This window comes from Microtus pennsylvanicus, chromosome 12 (genome assembly GCF_037038515.1).
Source record: "Microtus pennsylvanicus isolate mMicPen1 chromosome 12, mMicPen1.hap1, whole genome shotgun sequence".
NCBI classification, from domain to species: Eukaryota; Metazoa; Chordata; class Mammalia; order Rodentia; family Cricetidae; genus Microtus; species Microtus pennsylvanicus.
The window spans coordinates 48125238-48145509 of NC_134590.1; the positions used below are offsets into that span (position 1 = coordinate 48125238).

The window sequence follows — 20272 nt, forward strand, 5'->3', positions numbered from 1 at the left end:
TTTCCATGGCATTTGTTGACAGATATCTAATGATCTCTGAAGGATGTTTCTTCTTTATGCAGTCCCTTTGTTTTCCATTAAGCTGAAATCTGACTTAGTGTAATGAGCTCCCACTCCTCTGAATTTCCCATCTGGTGAACTGACCCTACAGATACCCTAGATCAGACCCATGGTTCTGTGATGTGGGATGTCCTTATGCTTTTATTAGTTGATGAATAAAGCTGTTTTGGCCAATGGCTTAGCAGAGTAAAGCCAGGCAGGAAATCCTAGATAGAGAGAAAGAGTAGGTGCCATGTAGCTGCCAAAAGAGAAAGACAGCAGGACATTACCAGTAAGCCACAGTCCCATGGTGATACATAGATTAATAGAAATGGGTTAATTTAGATGTAAAAGCCAGCTAGGAATATGCCTGAGTCATTGGCCAAACAGTGTTGGTTGTACTTATTATAGCTTCTGTGTGATTACTGCAGTCTGGGTGGCCGGGAAATGAAAGTGCAGTCTCCATTTTAGTTATATTTTTATCTGACCCAATATCTACTCCATCTATGATCTGCTGGAGCACATGAAGGGAGAGATCTGACCCACAGACCCAAAGCTGCAGGATCTCCACAACACAAGGCACTCACAGGATACCCAAGAAGAGTCCTAGTGGGAGCCCAGCATTGCACATATAGTGGAGACAAGGGACCTTGAACCAGGCCAATGACTCTTTGCAATGAACACTTGCAAGTAGAGATATATGGATCAAGGAGTATATGCTATGACTTGTCAGGTCACACTGAAGCTTCCATGAAGAGATTTTTAATTTTTCCCTTTTATTAACTGTTATTATTTTCTTCATTTTTTTCTCTTGAATTTTCTTTTATTCTGGGGAGGGAAGGTACAGAGTCAGGGGACAGATGCAAAGGGACAGGGAAGAATGGGATCAAGATACATGATGTGAAAAACACATAGGATAAATTTTATTAATATAAAAAAGATTTGTGGTTGAGTTTAAATCCATTTTTAAAAATAGATTCCTGTTCTCAGAAAGGTTACCTACACACGCTTTCCCTCTTACTCACTCTCATTATATATTTTGTAATTCCTGGCTTGTTCAATATTTCACCTAAACTGTTATAGCTCCGGATTCACTTTCCCTTGCCAGTCCCAGTAAAATCCTTCGTGAGTCAAATGCTTTCTCTTCCTCTATGCATAATAATTTCATTTGCCTCTAAAGAGCCAATGACTATTGGAAAGGTCTTTCCTCAAAAATAAAAGTGGAATTAAATTTCAGAATAGTATAAAGAAATCCCAGGATGTGATATTTCTTTAGCTAATCTTAGTCCCTCATGGGACACTTCGCTGGTGAGGAGACAACCATGTTCAAAGAGGTGGTGTCCTTTTCCTACGTCCCCCATCACATTTACAGATCATCCCTGAAGGTGACTTTCTGTTCCAAAAGGGACTATTTAGATCCCCAAAACCAGGCAGATAGGTTCATTGTGTTGAAGAAAATGCTCCGTAGATGATAACTCGAGGCAAAAGAAGCCTTAGCTAGAATAAACTGTGTTTGAAATTCAGAATAGAAAAGCAGATTTCTCCTATGCTAAGTTTTTACAGAATGGCTGCAGAGCAGTGGTTCTGATTGCCACAGCTTGATCCTTCCTTCTAATTCAGGATCTTGCCCAGGGACAAAAGTTTCCTGGTCACATTAAATTTAAGGAAAGTTAATAGAACTGCACTGCCTAGCTGAATTAAATTAGGGACTAGTAGCAATGTTTGAAAAATCATATGTAACTGTCTTAAAACTTGATAGAAAGATGGCACTAGCCTTGAGGGTGTCTGAGGGTGATGTCACACCTCTACAGTGTCTTTGCTAGCCTTCTTGATGCAGGGTTTAGACCCAGATGCTTTTTTCTGGGTCCATCTGATTTTCTCTGCAGAACTTTATAGTCTGAATAGTGACTGTGTGTGGCTTCAACACGAGGTGACTCCTGACTCTATGAACTTGGAGAAATAACTTTATAAGTGAGGAAAAGTAAGGTTCATTTCTGTACCAGTGATCAAGGAGACACATACACATTGAAGGTACAGAACATGTTGCCTGGAACCTAAATCAGGAGCAATTGAAATAGGGCATTGAAGAATAAGGTCTAACTTTATGTTCAAACGAGAATGGTATTAAAATTCAGAGCGGCTGGATACAAAAAAAAATGAAGACTTTTTTCAATCAGCCCATTATTTACAATTTCTTTGACTTAATTGGATGACTTAAGACATTACCAAGAGTACTAATAAAGGCATACCTCTTAAGAAATAATATTTAGAGGGTCACAGAGATCTTAATCTGAGAGCATTTCGAAAACATAACCTAATTCAGTTCTTCGGTTCAAATGGAGAAACTGAGGCACAGAGCAATTAAGCAGACTTATATAAAGGTAACCTAAAAGTTTGACACATAATTAAGTAATCTATCCCTCTCATGAGAGCCTCTCTGAGTTTATATCTCAGCTTGTCAGCCCAGCAACTTGGGAAGCTGAAGTAGGAGGGTCACAAATTCAAGTCTGACTTGAGTTACGAACTCAGTTCAAGCAGCCTGGACAAAGCAACAAGTCACCCATGTCAAGAAGAAAACTTGGGGAAAAAAAAGTTAGCTGGCTTTTGGGAACTTGTTTCCCATACTGGATTACCTCGCCCAGCCTTCATGCAGGGGGAAGAGCTTGGTCCTACTTCAACTTGATAAGCCATGCTTTGTTCAAGCCCATGGGAGACCTGGCCCTTTCTGGATGGAGATGGAGCAGGAGTGGATGGGTTAGATGGGACTGGGGCAGGAGAGGGAATGAGAGGGGTTGAAGTAGGGAAAACTATGGTCAGTATGAAAAGAGAAAAAAAAACGAAATAACACACTGGTGGAGCTCTTAGTAGGGTCTTACATGTAGTTACTGGTGTTATAAAAGTTGCAGGGAAGGGTATAATTAATGCCCACCCATAAGCCCAACACTTGAAATATATTTTATCAAATGAAATCAATTACCTCGTCCTTAAAAAAAATTAAAAATAACACAATGGTGATACCAATCTAATAGTTGTCTGACATTCCCAAAAGTGATTCAGTTTCACTACTAATCTAGACCAAATCTCCTTGCTACTCAAGCATTTACTAAGCACTTACTGAATAGTTAAATATGCAACTCAAAATTCCAAAATGTTTGTTCTGGCCAGAATTTCACCTTCCAAAATAATAAACAAAATGATTATGTATTCCACTTCCGTCTGTGTATGCTCATTCTTTTAATAGCTTCCGTTTTCTTCTGAAAAAAATGGTTTACCTCCTCCATCTCAAGACTTACATTAAGTACTGTCTTCAGGAATCAAAGTCTCTCACCTGTTCCATCTAGTCAACTGTCTTAGCTAATACGCGTTTAGTTGGGACAGGGTTGCAGGTGAGTGAGAATCCCACTGGGCACCTATGTCACCATCTTTCAATGACTCTTTATCTAACACTGTTGGGTTTTCTCCACACAATGGCAGGTGGACTGCTGGAAATCCCAGGTATGATATGGTTAACCAGCAATGCACACAATAACAGGTCTGTGAACATTTGAGGGAAACAACCCTTAGGTCACAGTGGAATGAGAGAGTATCATGAACAAAGCTAGAATTACAAAAAGACAAGGCCACGGAGATGAAGGCCATAGAACCAATGAAAACAGCACTGGGTAATATCGTGAACCAGCATCAGGAACCCAGAAGTTTATTTCCATACTGTATCAGATGCTAACTTACAGGTGCCAGTGTATTCTGAGGAATGTCTCTCTTTAGATCCTGGAAATATTGTTAAGCTTTCTAGCAAGATAGCTACCACCTGGTCATCCATTATTCCCCACCTTCTCCAGGAGCATACAGTGGCCTAGGAGAACACTCCCTAACACAGTTACTAAGAAGCCCTGACAACCAAACTAATGTGAAACCTTCTAACTTACTCCAAAAGCATATTTGTTGACTCCCACCTAAAGACTTAAAGGCTGAAGTCATTTTGGAGCTCTAGAAACAGAGATAATATAGACAGCTGTTGGGCTAAGAGAAATGGCTCACTGGTTAAGAGCACTTGCTGCTTCTCCAGAGGAATGGGATTCAGTTCCCAGCATCCAGATGGTAGCTCACTATAGTCAGTTACTTTAGTACCAGGGCATCTGGTGTCCTCTTCTGGCCTCTGTGAGCACTGCAAACAGGTTCTGGACCAACATATATGCAGGCAAAACACTCATATATAAGTAGTGGTAGTAATTAAAATAAATATAGACAAGTGTTTATGAGACTGTCCACTGGGAAATCTCCCTTTCCTCAATTCCTGCTGCCTTTCTTGATTCTAAAACCTTTTGTGATTACTAAAAATACTTACTAAAAATTTCCATAGAATCCTGTGTTTCCTCCACTTTTCTGTTTTTTTAATTTTTTTTTTTACTGTGTTCTTCCTATTGGGAAGCTAGATTGTCATCAGATGAACTAACTTCACCTGTTTTAGTTGAGGGTCCAGTTTTACGGGTGAAAAGATGAAACTGTGTGTCTCTGGGCTGTTACATGATAAAAAAAAAAAAAACAGCAGTGCAGACTTGTGAGAAACAGCGAGTCAATGTCAGTCATCTAAATTTCACTTAAAATGAAGAAGAGCTTTTATGGGAAAAGGTAATGCAAAATCTGCAATAAAATCAAGATAGGCTGGAGAGATGATTCAGGGTTAAGAGCACTGGCAATTGTTTCAGAGGTCTTGAGTTTAATTCCCAGCAACCACAATGTGGCTCCCAGCCATCTCTAATGGGATCTGATGCCCTCTTCTGGCAAGCAGGTGTATAAGCAGAGAGCACCACATACATAAAATGAATAAATCGAGGAGGGGGACAGGAAAAAATAAGGAGGAATGAAGGAAAGAAGAAAGGAATCAATGAATGAATTTTAAAATTCACTGGTTCTGGACTGGTCAAGGACTTTAATTACTATTTCAGAACAACTTAAACTGGATTTAAAACCTTTCAGGCGCAGCTTCTTAACACCTGTTCCATGAGGCAGTATGTCAGGTCCTCTAGGTCTCAGAGGATGGGCCTGCAAGCAACACATACCTGACAGTTCCCATGGGAGTCACACTTGGGCAAGTCTGGTAAAGTGTGTCATGAAATGTGAATGTGTGTGTGTACATGTGTGTGTGCTCATGTCTGTATGTGGACATGTGTTTATATGTGCATGTGGATATGTGCGTGTATTTGTCTGTGTATATGTGTGTATGTATGTATATATTATGTTTGTATGTATGTGACTATGAGTCTACATGTATATATGTCTGTATGTCCATCTATATATGTGTGTGTGTATGTGTGATAATGTGCATATATATGTGTGGATATGCATTATGCATGTATGTTTCTTATGTGTGTGGATGCTACATATGAGTCTGAACATTACTAGATACTAGTATGATGGAGGAAGGTCATTGGTTAATTAATAAAGAAACTGCTTGGCCCTGATAGCTATGAACATAGGTGAGTGGAGTAAACAGAACAGAATGCTGGGAGGAAGAGGAAGTGAGCTCAGACGCCATGCTCCCCTCTCCCGGGCAGACATGATGAAGCTCCAACCCAGGATGGACGTAGGCTAGAATCTTCCCAGTAAGCGCACCTTGGGGTGCTACACACATTATTAGAAATGGGCTAGTCCAGGTGTGAGAGTTAGCCAAGAAGAGGCTAGATATAATGGACCAAGCAGTGTTTAAATGAATACAGTTTGTGTGTTGTTATTTTGGGGCATAAACTAGCCAGGCGGCTGGGAGCAGGGTGGCAGGAACGCAGTCCACAGCTCCCTCAACACTAGTATCTTTTAGTCATAGTTCAGGTTCTCTAAGAATATTTTTAAGTATGTTAGAAGATAAAATCACAGAATCTGATAGTCATAGATTTTGAAAGTGTTCCAGGAAGGAGTACTGACCTCTGTTTGTACTGAAAAACTCTTGGACACAAATTATGCACCCTGACAAAATGATGTACAACTTTAACTACAGTGTAAAGGATGGGGCTGGGGAAGTAGCTCAGTCACCAAAGTGCTTGCTGCAGAAGCATAGGCACCTGAATTTGATCCCCAGAACCCACACAGAAGTCAGCTGTAATGACACACACTTGTAACCCTAGTGCTAGTGAGGCAAAGGAAACTAGATCCCTGAGGTTCACTGGCCATCTAAGAGGTCCCAGTAAACACCAGGTCCTAGTGAGAGACACTGTCTCAAAACATAAACAACTGAAAAAGAGTACATGAAGGCTGGCTTCTGCAAATGCGCATACAAGCATACACACCTGCACATACATAAATAAACCCTCACACACAGGCACGCATGCCTATGTATTCACCTACTTAACAACAAAATGTTATGAAGTACCCATGTCAAAAAAGAGAACACCAAATGTTTTAAAGATTTCACACAAAAAAGCATAGCCCTGCCTAGTGCCATGACAGACTGAATGGGACAAAGAGATGCCCATGCAGGGCTCGAAGGAGAAAACACAGGTCTCCCTGGCTTGAGCAGAAGGGCACTATTACTATTGTGGTGAGCAAATGTATGGTGTAGTATGGGAGAGAGAGACACACACAGACAGACAGACAGACAGACAGACAGACAGACAGACAGACACAGACATAATGAAAGAATGTTGATTCCATTTCCTGTGGACAGAGGCACATCTGAAGAGGTAAAAACAGTGAGGAGCAGGCTGAGGTGGTGGCTTGATTGCCACCCACGGCCTTGTTGATGTCGGGGCCTGGGCTGTCGCTGGGGCCCATGTCTGGATTCACGGTCCTGATGCAGCCACAGTCTGTGTTGATGCCCATGGCCTGTTATCACCAAAGGCCAAGAGGATAGAGCTGTATAGATTTGGTCCAGCCCCTCACTGGCTGCAACCCTAAGGAGAACTGGTCCTGCCCTGTAACGGGCTGAAGCACTCAAGAGAGAGGGTCCTACACCTCACCTGGGCAGCACAAGAGAGTTGACCCTTTTCACAGGGGGCATGGATGACTTGGGCCTAAAGGTATGAGAATGGGAGGGTGGGTAGTGCCTCTCTCTTCTACCATGTAGTGGCATCAGTGAGGCAAAGATGCCCTCCCCCCATCACCCCTCCACACCTGCAAGCATGGGAGGGATCTGACCCAACCCTTCACCAGCTGCAGTACTTGGGAGAATAGGCACTGTATCTTGCCAGGAAAACACAGTAGAGCTGACCCTATAGACAGAGGTGAGGTGAGCCAGCCCTGAGGGCATGAGAAGGGCATAGCTGCTACTGGCTCCCTCTTCTGTAATGTGGTAATGGGGGTGAGGGAAAGATGCCCTCCTCCTTGCTGCTACAGCCTGCAGCTGGTGAGGGAGCTGACCCTCCCCTTTACCAGCCACAACACTAAAGAAAGTGAGTCTTGCTCCTCATCTGGAAAGCAGTGGAGTTGACCCTATTGATGGTGGGGTGGGGGTGGGGGGAACCTGGCTTCACCCCTCATCTGCAATATGTGGCATGGACAGGGGAGAAATGTGTCCACACCCTACTGTGCTACACCTGAGGTGGGTGGGAGAGCTGTCCCTATCCGTCACCAGTTGCAGTACTTGGAATAACAGGCTCTGCACCTCAGCTGGGTAACACAATAGAGCCAACCCTGTTGGTAGAGGTATGAGCCAGTCCCAAAGTGGTGAGCATGGGAGATTTGTCCCCACTACTCAACTGTCATGTAGCAGTATGGGCAAGAGAGAAATGGCCCCTCTCTACCCCTTGCCCCTCACAACCTGTGACACAGAAGGGACCCTCCCCTCACCAGCTGCAGTACACAGCCATGTGAGCCCTGCCCCTTGTCTGGACAGCACTGTACCATTGTCCCTGTTGACAGGTGGCCCTGTGTGCGAGTAGGATACAGATGACAGCCCTCTCAACTGCCATGTGGTGGTGAGGGCAAGGGAGAGATGCAAAGATGCTCACCCCCACTCAACCCTGCCACCTCTGGTGGGCAAGGCAGTTAACCTTCCCCTTTACTAGCTGCAGCACGTGGGAAAGTGGACCCTGCACCTCACAGGGCAGCACAGTAGAGCTGACTCTATTGATGGAGGTGCAGGAGAACATGAGCATGGGAGATCTTGCCCCACCCCTCGTCTACCATACCGTGGTGTGGGTGGGGAAGAAACGCCCTCTGCCCCCTGCCCCTCACCATCTGTGGCAGGTGGGAAAGCTAGCCTGAAGTCGTAAGAGTGGGAAAGTTGTCCCTGGCTCTCACCAACTACAGCACTCAGGAGAGTGGCCCCTACACCTCCTTGCCTGGGCAAGTCAGTAGACCTGGCACTGAAGGTGTAGGTGTGGAAGGGCTGATCCCAAAAGCACCAAAGCAGGAGAACTGGCTCCATCCCTTGTTCATTCCTGCAAAGGGTGAACTTTCCAGGGCAATGCTGAAGAGCTCGCCCTGGCGGTGAGCTGGCAGACTGAATTCCTTTTTAAAATACATAAGAGAAAACATCTGAACAGATACACAATGGAATATTACTTAGCTCTAAAAAGAAGGAGGAGGAAGAATAGGAGGAGGCAAACCTATGATTTATGACAACAGGAACCTGGAGGCATTCTGTGAGATCTGCCAAGGCATAGAAAGACAAACCCCATGCTCTCACTTACATATGCAGGCCTACACAGTTGATCTGATAAAAGCAGAAATGTAACTGGTTGTTGCCAGCAGCCATCCAAGGAAACCAAGCATAGGTTTGCCAAATTATCAAGGCAATCTTACATGTAGCCAGAATGTCCCCCAAATCCATGAAAACATATCTCATATGAGCCCTGTGTGCCCTACGAGATGAACTATTTCAAGGGATGAAAGTGACATTATTCTCATTCAAGAAGTAATAAAACAATAGCTACAGTATGGGAATCTACATCAGGTACTAGAGTCTCTATTCTAAGCTGACAATGGATTTTTAATTGGTTAGTGCTTCTGAAAGGTCAGTGTATTAACTTTTGAGATCTTTCCTTAATCCTAGGACGTTCATACACATTTAGAAAAACGCAGGTGCTTAACAAATTTTGTCCAGTTAAATGGGCCTCTGTGATCTGAAATTGGCATAGGCAGGTGGCTGCCAGGTCTGCGCTACTTTGGGAAATGGATGTATTTCTCCTCTACGGGCTCTCGGTGGGAAGGGGAAGAGGACGGGGGAGGGAGAATACTGACAGACAACAGCAGGGGGACTCTGTGCTCAGCATCTTGTCTTGGTGGTATATCCAACTGCAAGATTTATAACCTTCTTGTTACCATGTATCAGCTTCAACACTTTCCGTGAAGTCTTCAATAACTTAGGTGACATCTTGCTGAGGGGTTTTGTCATTAAAAGCCTAAAGCTGGTCATTAGCAAACCTTCTCTGCAATCATCCACCGCTGTGCTAGCTCAGGCATGGATCTAACTGGAAAGTTGGCCTGCCTTGGAAACTTTCTAGAAGAATGCATTTTTATTGTGCAGGGTATATTTCTTTAGGGGAAGAATCCCAATCAGTTCATCATTTATTTCTCATTATCCATGGACTAACCCTTCCCTCATAGACACAATCAAATTCAACAAACATGTGTAGCACACTACTATATAATAGGAACACTGCTTGGGGCTAAATATATAATTAGGAAAAAACACAGCTCAGCCATCAGAGGATTCATGCCCACCCCACTCACCCCCCAAAAAATTAGCCACCATTAGCAGAACCTTTTGTAATATGGTGAGAGCCAATGCAGGCGTTCTATGCATCATCTTCCTCATTTGTCACTGTCTCCTGGAAGATGCATGTTCTTAATAACCTCATCTTTGTGATTAAATGACTAGAGTTTTGCCTGCTTGGGAAATCAGTCAGCCGAGGTGTCCGTCAACAGGAGACTAGATAAAGAAAGTGTGGTGCATATACACAATGGAATTTTATTTGGCCATAAAGAATGAAATGATGACATTTGCAGGAAAAATAGATGGTATTGGGGATCGTTATTTTAAGTAAAATAAGCCAGACTCATAAAGCCAAGTAGTACCTTTTAGTGCATATTCAGATTCCAGATGGAGGACATGAAGGTAGAAAGGGTTTCTGAGAAAAGATGGAGAGGTCTAAACAGAGATGGAAGAATATATGAGAGTGTGTGTGTAAAGGCATATCTGTGACATGAAAGCAAAAGGAAGGACAACTGGGGGAAGAAAGAAACTAGCAACAAGAGTGGGAACAGGGAGAGGGAGGACAATATGGGAAAGGGGTCAGTTAGAACAAAGCATGATGGGAGCCATGTATGAAGAAGGAGAATTAGGCATGACACACATCTATAGCCACAGCATCTAGAAAGAAAGCAGGAGGGCTAGAAATTCAAAGCCAGCTTCGGCTCTACGAAACCTTGCATCAAAAATAAACATAAAAATTAAAAATAAACAGAAACAGAAGATAGGAGAAAGAGGAAAAGAAGACAGTAGAACAGGAGGAGAACTCACATGAAATTTCATTACGCTATAAGCCAATTAAACAAACTAACTTTTAATTAGAAATGCTTATAAAAACAATACTCTCACAGTTAATGAGCTCCTAACTGGCAGAACCAGATCTCAAAAACAGGTTTTGCATAACTTCACAGAGGTTTACTTGTCCTACACAGCCACACAAAATCAGGCCACTAAAAATATGAAAAGGACCTATAATCTCAGACTGAACAGAGACAAGTCAAGTTGAATGGAGACAGAAGTTAAGCGAATACAAGGAATACATGGGCCTAGGCTGGAACCACTTTCATGAGACTTAGGTCTGGATGAAGTCGTGCTTTGAGGAGTCTCCTCCCCTGGCCTCCTTCTTCCTCATACAAACCCATTCATGAGCATTTGCGCAGGGCATTTCAAGACTGCCCACTGGCTTTGAGTATCTACCACTGTCGCTAAGCTTATGAATAAAGACTAATTAGTTGTATGAAACACAGCTTTTGTAGGTCACTAAACTCCAAACATACAAAAATCCATCTAAGTAAATTTTTCTGCCCACAGTTTAGCTTTGCACCTAATTTTGTGTCCCCTAACAAGGAAATAATCAGAGGATATTTGCCTTTCTATCCATCTGTATAAGGAAATAGACAAAAGTTAATGCTTCAAACAGTAATAAAGCACGCAGTCATGAGAGACTCTTTGGCTATAATGTCAAAAGAAGAAAAGAAACAGGAAATAGTAAGTCCTCCGATGGTATTTTTCATTTTAAAAAGTTGTTATCCTATTTATTATGAGAAGAAATGGAGATCAGAGAACAAATTGTGGATGTCAGTTCTCTCCTTCCACCATGGGCCTCCAAGAATTTGAACTCAGGTCTACAGTCTTGGCTGCAGCTACCTCTGCCAACTGAGCCATCCCAAAGGCCACATAATGTTACATTTTTATTATCACTTTTAGTTTTGAGATTATAGTAGAAATCATTTCCCCCTTCCCTTTCTTTCTTCTAAAGAAACCCAACTTTGTTCTCTTTCAAACTCATGACTTCTTTTTTCATTAATGTTTGAGATTATATATTAATTACATAAGTACAGCTTGTTCAATCTATATAATGTTATTTGTATGTAGGTTTTCAGGGCTGATCATTTGGTGTTGAATGACCACTTTCTGTGCTCTTCCTTGGAGAAGATTATTTCTCCTCTCAGTATTCATCAGTTGACTATGGTTGAAGCCTTGCGAGCTTCCTCTCACCCACCTAGGCATGTCTGTTGTTGTCTTTGTTCAGTCCGTGTTTATGCAGTCATGCAGGGGAAACTTTAAACAGCAAGAAATTAACCTGCAATAAGAACACTTTAAGGATGTACATTTTGTACCAATAACTACCACTGGTTAAGGACCTCCAATGTGTCTGACAATTGGCTAGAGAGTTTTATGCTGTAAACTGCCCGATGAGATGGAATCTTTGGAACAGCTCTGCCACTTAAACCATTATTCCCACACTTATCCATAAACAAATCAGAGACCAAGAGGTTAAGCTATTTGTCAAAGGCCCCACATTGAGCAAGTTGCAGATCTATAATGTCAGCCTAGTTTTGTCAAGTTTAGGAATGCAGCTTTACTGTTATCTGTATCTATGGTAATTAAAATATGTTCTATTTAAAGATGTTTAAATAGAATTAAGTGACACACAAATAAAAGGTCCTAGCGAATGTAGTCCCCCCCCCGCTTCTCCCTCTCCCCATTTCCTCCCTCTTTCTTTTTTCTCCTTTCCCAAACTGAGCCAGAAACATTAGCTTACATTTAGTGCTCAATAAATTGCTGTGGGATTTTACCTGGGGAGCTCTGAAAACCCTGCAGGCAGACATCATCGATCCAACTCTAGTGCCATTATGTGCCCGTCCATATGCATGATGTGGAGTGGGGGAGGCTTTGTTCACCGGAATCACAACGCTATCATCCATCTGACACCCTGGGCTGTTGGTGGGCTCTTACCTGTAGGGCTCCCCACAAATGTCTTCCTTGAACTGTTATTATTTTTAATTGCTCACAGGATGCTTCTTACTAGGAAAGTTCTTGCCAACCAAGATTATCAGCACTGCCTCCAAGGAGTCTCTGGGAAGCCACAAGTAGCTACAGCCGGTGAGAAGCCAGACACATGGGCCTGAGATTTTTCACAACATGCCAGAACCAGCTGACTCTCTCAGAGACCAGAAGAACCACTGCAGATAGCCTAGGTTAGGTCTGAACAGAAAGCTTAAGGAAACGGCTTTGTTCTGAGATGGGGGTAGGAAGGGAATCACTGTGCCTCAGAAAATCCTCAACTCACAGTTATAGATAATACAAAAAAATCAATAATGATATTAATAACACATTCTTCCCTGTCACAGGAAAAGTTACTTAGTAGCTTTTTGACATGAGCAAGTAACTTGGTCTCCCTGAAAATTGGTTTCCTCATCTGCAAGAAGGGAGTAAGTAATTACCCAAATCACTGTTTGGGTTTGGAAGTGAGAAATGGCATCAGTAAAACTGCTTTTGTTCTAATCAGAATGGAGTTAAGGAGAAAGTTCTTAGTTGTAACGCAACGCCTGCTCTACATGCTACATGCTATGGTACAGTTTGCAAGTCAGACAAGGGGTTGAAGATTGAAACACACACATACACACACACAGAAAGAGAGAGAGAGACAGAGAGACAGGTGCCAAGAATGCCCACTTTATTGTGTTCCGGGGCAGCTTATATACAGTCTCCTTGACTAATGGCAACGCCCTAACTCTCAGCAGCATGCTCACCAGAAACCACTCCCTGACATCAGGAACTCCTGAGGGTCTCGTGCTCAGAGCAGCTGCAAAAGAAGTTGTTTGCTCAGAGAAGCTGCAAGCACAGGAAAACAAGTTGTTTACTCCAGCAGGCAGGGGGTCACAGGAAATTCAGGGTCTCAGGGTCCACAGTCCCCAACACTTAGCAATAACTCTTATGGAAGTAAAATTAAAGTGTCTCAAGAAAATGAATCAAAGGGATTCCATAAAGAACTATAATAAAAGACAAACACGAAAAAGAGCTCTCCCTTCTTCCTGGCCCCTTTGCTTCCCACACAGTAGCTCCCTCCTTGCTGTTTGTAAGCTCTTAAGGAAAAACACAGCCACCAAGGCCCCAGAAACTTGCTTCCCCACCCTCCCCAATCTTAGAAACAACCTGAGCCATTCAAGTGCTAGGTCCAGTGATAAGCTGGGATTGCTTCGGTTCATATTATGTGACATCATCTTAACCAACCTATCATGTATTGATGAGGGCGGTACTCTCTCCAGTTTTGAAGCTGAACCTATGCTAAGCATACAAAACAGGACCATAAACATCTCACAGAAGAAAGGAGACTTACAACTGGAAAAACAATTACATGCAGAACAAACTATTAACATCTAATATAGAAATATATTTTAAAATATCTCAGTAATACCCATCTCAAAATAAATACGCACATTTGGAATTTGTTCTGAACAAATAGATATTAACATAGGTATTTTGCCAATATATAAATTTCTGAAAATTTTAAAGGTTCATATCTTTTTAAAGCCTGAACAAAGATGGTATTGTGTACCTGGAATGGTGGAAAATACCTATGGAGGGGAAAGTTTCAGGAGTTCAAGACCAGCTTTGACTAGCAGTGAGTTTAAAGCTAGCCTGGGATACATGCAAACTTGTCTCAAAAATACAACAAATGAGAAAAAAAATCAGCATGTTTTAGTCATAATGAAAATACATAGTATATTGTAAGAGGAGGATGATAAAACTTGCAAAAATAAGTAAACAATATTTTAAATATATAATACAATTGCTAATCAACATACCATAGGGATATGTCTCAATAAATCTACATTAAGTTTAAAATCTTTGTGCCAGCCCTAACCACCTTGCTACCAGCTAAGCAATGCTGTGTGCCTCGGTCTTGATTGTTCGGCATTGTGACAGGCACTCATTGAGAGACATGGTTCTTATTTCCTACCTGGTGTAACAGAGCATGGTACCCTGCAGCACCCACCCAGGACAGCTTAAAATTCAACATTTCAGGTTCCTTTTCTGATGAGTGAATATCATTCTCTCCATTACAAAGTATAAATATCTTCCGTTGAGGCAGCATTATTTGCATACATCCTGTTCATTCTCCACCCCATAATCTAAAGACACAATAGGAAGTCAACATGCTACAAAATAGGATTTTGCTTGTCAGTTCCGTTTCTTTCTCCTGTCCCTTAGAAACACAAATTAACACACAATTTCTGGTCTCACATTCTGTTACAACCCACATCTCTAAATTACTTCATTGATGGGCCTACCACTGAGTGTTTAGCTTGAGAAATCTCAGGGATTGTAGCAAGCACTTAAAATCATTTCAAAAACCAACAAAGACACCTTTCTATAATTAGCTATAAACAGAATACCAAATTGAAAATAGAAAAGATTAATTTCTATTTTTGTCTCTTTTCTCAAATGTGCACATACTAATTTTAAACAAGTCATCTTGGTTTCCTGCATCTGTCATCTGTAATGGAAAATCTTCATTGTTAACTTGACTTCTTTAGACTCAAAGAGGCAACTGAGGCACACCTCTGGGTTTGCCTGTGAGGAAATTATCCTAAGGTTCATCTTAAGAGCCGAGCGGTGGTGGCGCATGCCTTTAATCCCAGCACTCGGGAGGCAGAGGCAGGCGGATCTCTGTGAGTTCGAGACCAGCCTGGTCTACAGAGCTAGTTCCAGGACAGGCTCCATAGTTACAGAGAAACCCTGTCTCGAAAAAGCAAAAAAAAAAAAAAGAGAGAGAGAGAGAGAGAGAAGATGCACCATGGGGGGACCACCCCATAGGCCAGGGGATATGTGAAAAAGTAAAATGTCAGAGTGCATCTTCATCACCTTTCTCTATTTTCTGGTTGGTCATGGAATGAACAACTCTGCTCACCCACACAACCCCATTGTGTGGCTCAAGTACATGAGATCAAATAAACATGGACAGAAGCCCTTGAAACCGTAAAGTATAACTAATTCTCCCTTTTCAAAGTTCTTTTTCCTGGTACTTTTGTTACAGCAACATGGCAGTAACTAATAAGACACCTCTGAATCTATCTGACAGCCTACGTCTCCTTCAGGATGAAAACTTAGAACATCAGCAGGTTAACAATATACCAGACTCTTTCACAGAGATGAGTAGAGAAGAATCTGGGAGAAGCAGAAATTTCCCTTCATTTTCAGAAGTGAATTCTCACTCAAGAAAGAACACATTTTGAATGTCATTTTAAAAGATATCTTTTGCTTCAGTTAGATTGTAGGAATCTGACTGCTGTCTGCGAATAAACTCCAGACCTCACTCCACAAATGTCAGGCTTTAGAAAGAGACCCCCTTTGAATTCTAGAATCCCTTTTGGGTGTCTCCTGAGCAATTTTGTAAAGTCTAATTCCTGGACTTTTCAGTATGATGATAATAAATAAATATGACTGTTATGATTGAAAAGAGTAAATCGCAGTCTCATTGTGGGTTACTTCCATCTCTGATTCCTTTACAGGAATAAGAAATAAAACTGAGGCAGAGACAATGTTCTATACAACAATATCCCAAGAAAAGCTGAAGGAGGGAAGACAAGGCGGCAGACTAATTAGTAATGCCCATTATCAATTAATAATTATGACTTATAATTTGTTATCAGATATTAAATTAACTCCCTTGGAAAATTGAAGGTATCATCATCATCACCACCATCATCATCATCATCTTGTTTACATATTTTAGTATCTAACCAGGCCACTTAGTTGTAGCTCAGATGCTAGAATGAGATCTTTGTGAATCCTGTCAACTCAGTTTTGACAGTTAGGATATCAAACTATGCAAATAAGTATGCTGTAGCTGAGGAGTGCTGATATTTTATGATATCTAACGGTTTTGGGCCACCTTACTCTTGTTACCGTCTCCTACAATACAAGAAATGCTGAAGACAGTTGCTTTTTCCTTGCTTCGATTTCAGCAGAATGGAAGCTGGGCCTAATCCTCACTTTCCTCTTTTCTAAATACCTGCTCTCCCCTCTCCTAATTACATGGCTTTAAACTAATTTACATGAATTTCGGCTTTCAAAATCAATGGTCTTTGCCGAATGCAAATAAGCACATGGGAAAATTATATTAAGTTTGCACAATTGATCTTTCATCATTTCAAATGGTACCTTTGAATAGTTCCTGAAATGTCTGTCTGAAATACTCCCAGCGCTGAGTGTCATCAAGAGATGGCGGGTCACACTGGGGAAACCCATTCTCGGTGATGTAAATTACAGGGTTATTATATGTATCCTAGAACAAGAGAGCAGAAGTTTCATTCCAAACAGATGTTAAAAAAAAAAAAAAGAAAAGAAAGCTCATAAAATCAGGTGCATTACCCTCTATCTTCTGGAAGCTGCAACCCCAAAACTAGTTTTCATCAAATTGCACTGACCCTATTAACTTAATTTTCCACACACTGACCTTTTATGACTAACAATGGAAAAGCAAAACTGTGCAAATGTCCATGAAGACAGTCAAATGACTCTTCACATAATGAGAAGACAGAAATATCCTTCTTCCCATCAGTATCTGCTGATTGTCACTGCTCCGTAACCCCCTGGTCCCGCTAGCAGGTACATTTTCTATCACCCACAGGAGGGGTCCAGAAAACTGGTACCTCCAAATTGTAATTTCAGTTACCAGCATAGAGGAGACTCAGAAAGCACTCAATTCTCTTTCCTTAAAATGCCTTTTTGAACCACAGCAGTGGCACCAGCTTGAAAAATATGCCCAAGCTACTCATATAGACACAACAAAATTTAACAACAAATTTTAGCATGAAAGCCAGCTAGTTAACTCTAAAGAACTCAAATCTTGCTCTTCTCTTCCCAGTCAGCAAATGGGCATACTGACACCGAAAACCATTCTTTGTGGTGTTCATTCACATGGATACATATGTCTTCCCAGGGTCCTTCTGTACTTGGGTACACATAGACACAAATAAATCATTTACCTTAATATATTTCAGTAGCTTACGTATTCCCCATGGCACCACGTAGATCCAGCCCACATTTTCCCAAGATGGATTGGGAAACAATTCAATCTCCACATCCTGAAGGAAGCCGAGTTCTCCCTTCTTGTTCTCCTGGTGCCTGACTAAGCGAGTTGTATAATATTGAACAGCAAAGAAATCAGCAGTGCCTTTGATCATTTTCTTCTCTTCTTCGGTGAATTCTGGAAGCCTTGATGATGAATAGCCTTGCTTTTTACTCATGGAGGCAATCTGGGACTTGACAAGTTCAGGATAATCACCATCAATAAATATGGGTTTAGCAAAGAAATCCAACTGGAAATTGATGGCCCTTCTTGTAGCTTCCTGGTCAAGCACTGAGTTAGGATCCGCTGGTTCTAACCAGCAAAAAAATAAAGATAAGGACACAAAACCCTTCTGATCTTTTCGGAATAAAGAATCATAGCTATGCCAGGATCTGGCGTGAGCCTTAATCAAATTATGAGCTGCTTGGTAACCTCCAATCCCAATGTGAGGCACACCAGGAGCAAACATACCCATGTCATAAGCCAAAATAGCAAGAGTATTAGGCTCATTTATGGTAAGCCATTGCTTCACTCGGTCTCCAAAGGTCTTGAAGCAAAACTGTGCATATTTGTCAAAAGCTTCAACAATTGCTTCGGACAACCAACCTCCTTGATCTTCTAAAGCCTGAGGCAAATCAAAGTGATAGAGGGCCACAATGGGCGTCACCCCATTCCTTAACAAATCGTCTATGATCTTGTTGTAATAGTCGATTCCTGGGAGGAGAAAATGTAAGAAATAAGAAATTATTTTTCAGTATGATGCCAACATGTTTTATGGGAACAGATATTAGGGTGAGTCTTATTTAAAATAAGGTATTTCATGTATTTAATTTGATCAATGAAAGATTGGGAACAAGTATGGAGAAAGACAGAGAAGACAAGGTAATCATGAAGTAATGGGGAGATGGGGTGGCAGGATGGGAAGTTAACTGCTCCAAAACAGATAAATCTGAGGAAGTTGTTGTCACATAGCATTATGCTTTTTCTGTATTTATTGAAATAAATTCCATAAGAACAAAAGGTCTGTGTGAGGTTGGCATGTCCAATTCATCTCTAAATTTCCAAATCCCGAAATCATATCAAAAGTTGAGTGAATAAGGAAAATCTGTTCAATTAGTGGATCTCAAGTCATATTAAAAAGTAAATTAAAAAAAAAGCAAATCAAATGACTGCCTCAGTTCTTTGCCAGGCCTAACTGTCTTACAAGTCTGGGAAAGAGATTCACCGAGAATACACTAAAGTTTAGTATCTGAGACGGGTACAACAGAACATGTCTGTGGTCCCAAATATGTGCAACAATTTGAGCCAGTACATTGTAGACAGTCCCAGCAATATGATGATAGCATTTTTAGAAGACCAAAAGTTCCACAGGTATCCCAGAATGTGGATAAAAGATACCAAGAGTGTGCCTCCCTGGTGGGAGTTCAGTCTACAATTTTGATAATCTACAGAAATCCCAAGTAAGCCCTTCCTCTCGGCTGATTCTTTCAGGCTGTCATGAGACCATTGAGTGCTGACCAAATTGTTGTAGAGTTCAGAAGAATGCTATTAAGTTGAAGAGACTCTGCCTCGGAAACCAAGGCCAAGAAGCTGTTGGCACTAGCATCACACAATGACTCTTGCCTTGAAAGGGACTATCTAAGGAGACAGGGGTGGTAATATCGTACCTTGTTTCATGCTTAAAATAATGAAAGAAGCAGACACTTAGAGGAGAAAAACTGTCCTGGGTTAAGAGGTTTCAGGAGAAATGGTGTAAAATCATATGTAGAACTGCATCGGCAGCTTACTGACAAGGAAGATCTCTTTCTTTTCTTTTCTTTTTTTTAATTTAGTGAATAGAGAAGCAGACTTCTGAACTGTTTAACCCATTCAGTCATCCCCTTGTTCATTGTGTAAATGTGTATTGGTATAAAAACAATATGCTGGTCATAAAAACTTAGGAAGGTAAGCATGACCCTCTTCCTCTGGGAACTTACCTAACACCTCTACAGATAATACAGATACACCCATAAACAGGTAAAGATGGTAGAACTACAGAGTAAAGACAATGTTTCGCATTTTAAGGTGAGATAAGCCATACCTATCCTAAACTTGGAGTACCGACAAGCATGCTCTGAAAACAAAATGCTAATATGGATATAAGACTGAACTCTGGTGCCAGCATATTGAAATTCCACTGCCACTCTGTCACCTACTATGCCCGTTATCTTGAGCTCTTACATCTCCCTCAATTCTCTTTGCTCAACTATAAAATGTGGATAACACTAGAAACCTACTTCAGTAAAGTATTGTGGGAGGGTTTAATCAGTTGATAACTGAAAATGATAAGATTATTTCTTAACACATAATTAGGGCTCAGCACAGGTTATCTCTCATTCTACTAATTAATACTGTTGTTACTAGTAGATGAATATAAGTGATTATCATAAGACAATAAGAACAAAATGTTCCTTAAAGAGCCCAAGGAGAACCAAATGTTCAAAACACCCAAGGAGATACAGACACGATGACCATCAAGAGGCAATGTACTCAATTTGCTGTAGAAAAGTATGTCAACCACCATCACTCAAATTTGGTAAGTACTCAAAGGCAGCTAGGAAAAGAGAAAAGAAAGAGCAGGAGTCTTCAAGCGTGCCCTAACTGGAGTGGCTAGCACAGGCAACTGGAAGAGGACTAAGTAGAAGTGA

The 20272-nt window shown here is 41.4% G+C and overlaps 1 protein-coding gene across 1 annotated transcript in view; it reads right to left on the minus strand.

Moving 5' to 3' along the window:
- Positions 1-20272, minus strand: part of LOC142832723 (cytosolic beta-glucosidase) — a 127586-nt gene that overhangs the window by 58684 nt on the left and 48630 nt on the right. Inside the window, exons 3-4 of the mRNA XM_075943431.1 lie at positions 17503-18299; positions 16676-16799 (exon numbers count right to left, since the gene is read on the minus strand). Of these exons, the coding sequence (XP_075799546.1) occupies positions 16676-16799; positions 17503-18299 (921 nt within the window). The remainder of the gene's footprint in view (positions 1-16675; positions 16800-17502; positions 18300-20272) is intronic.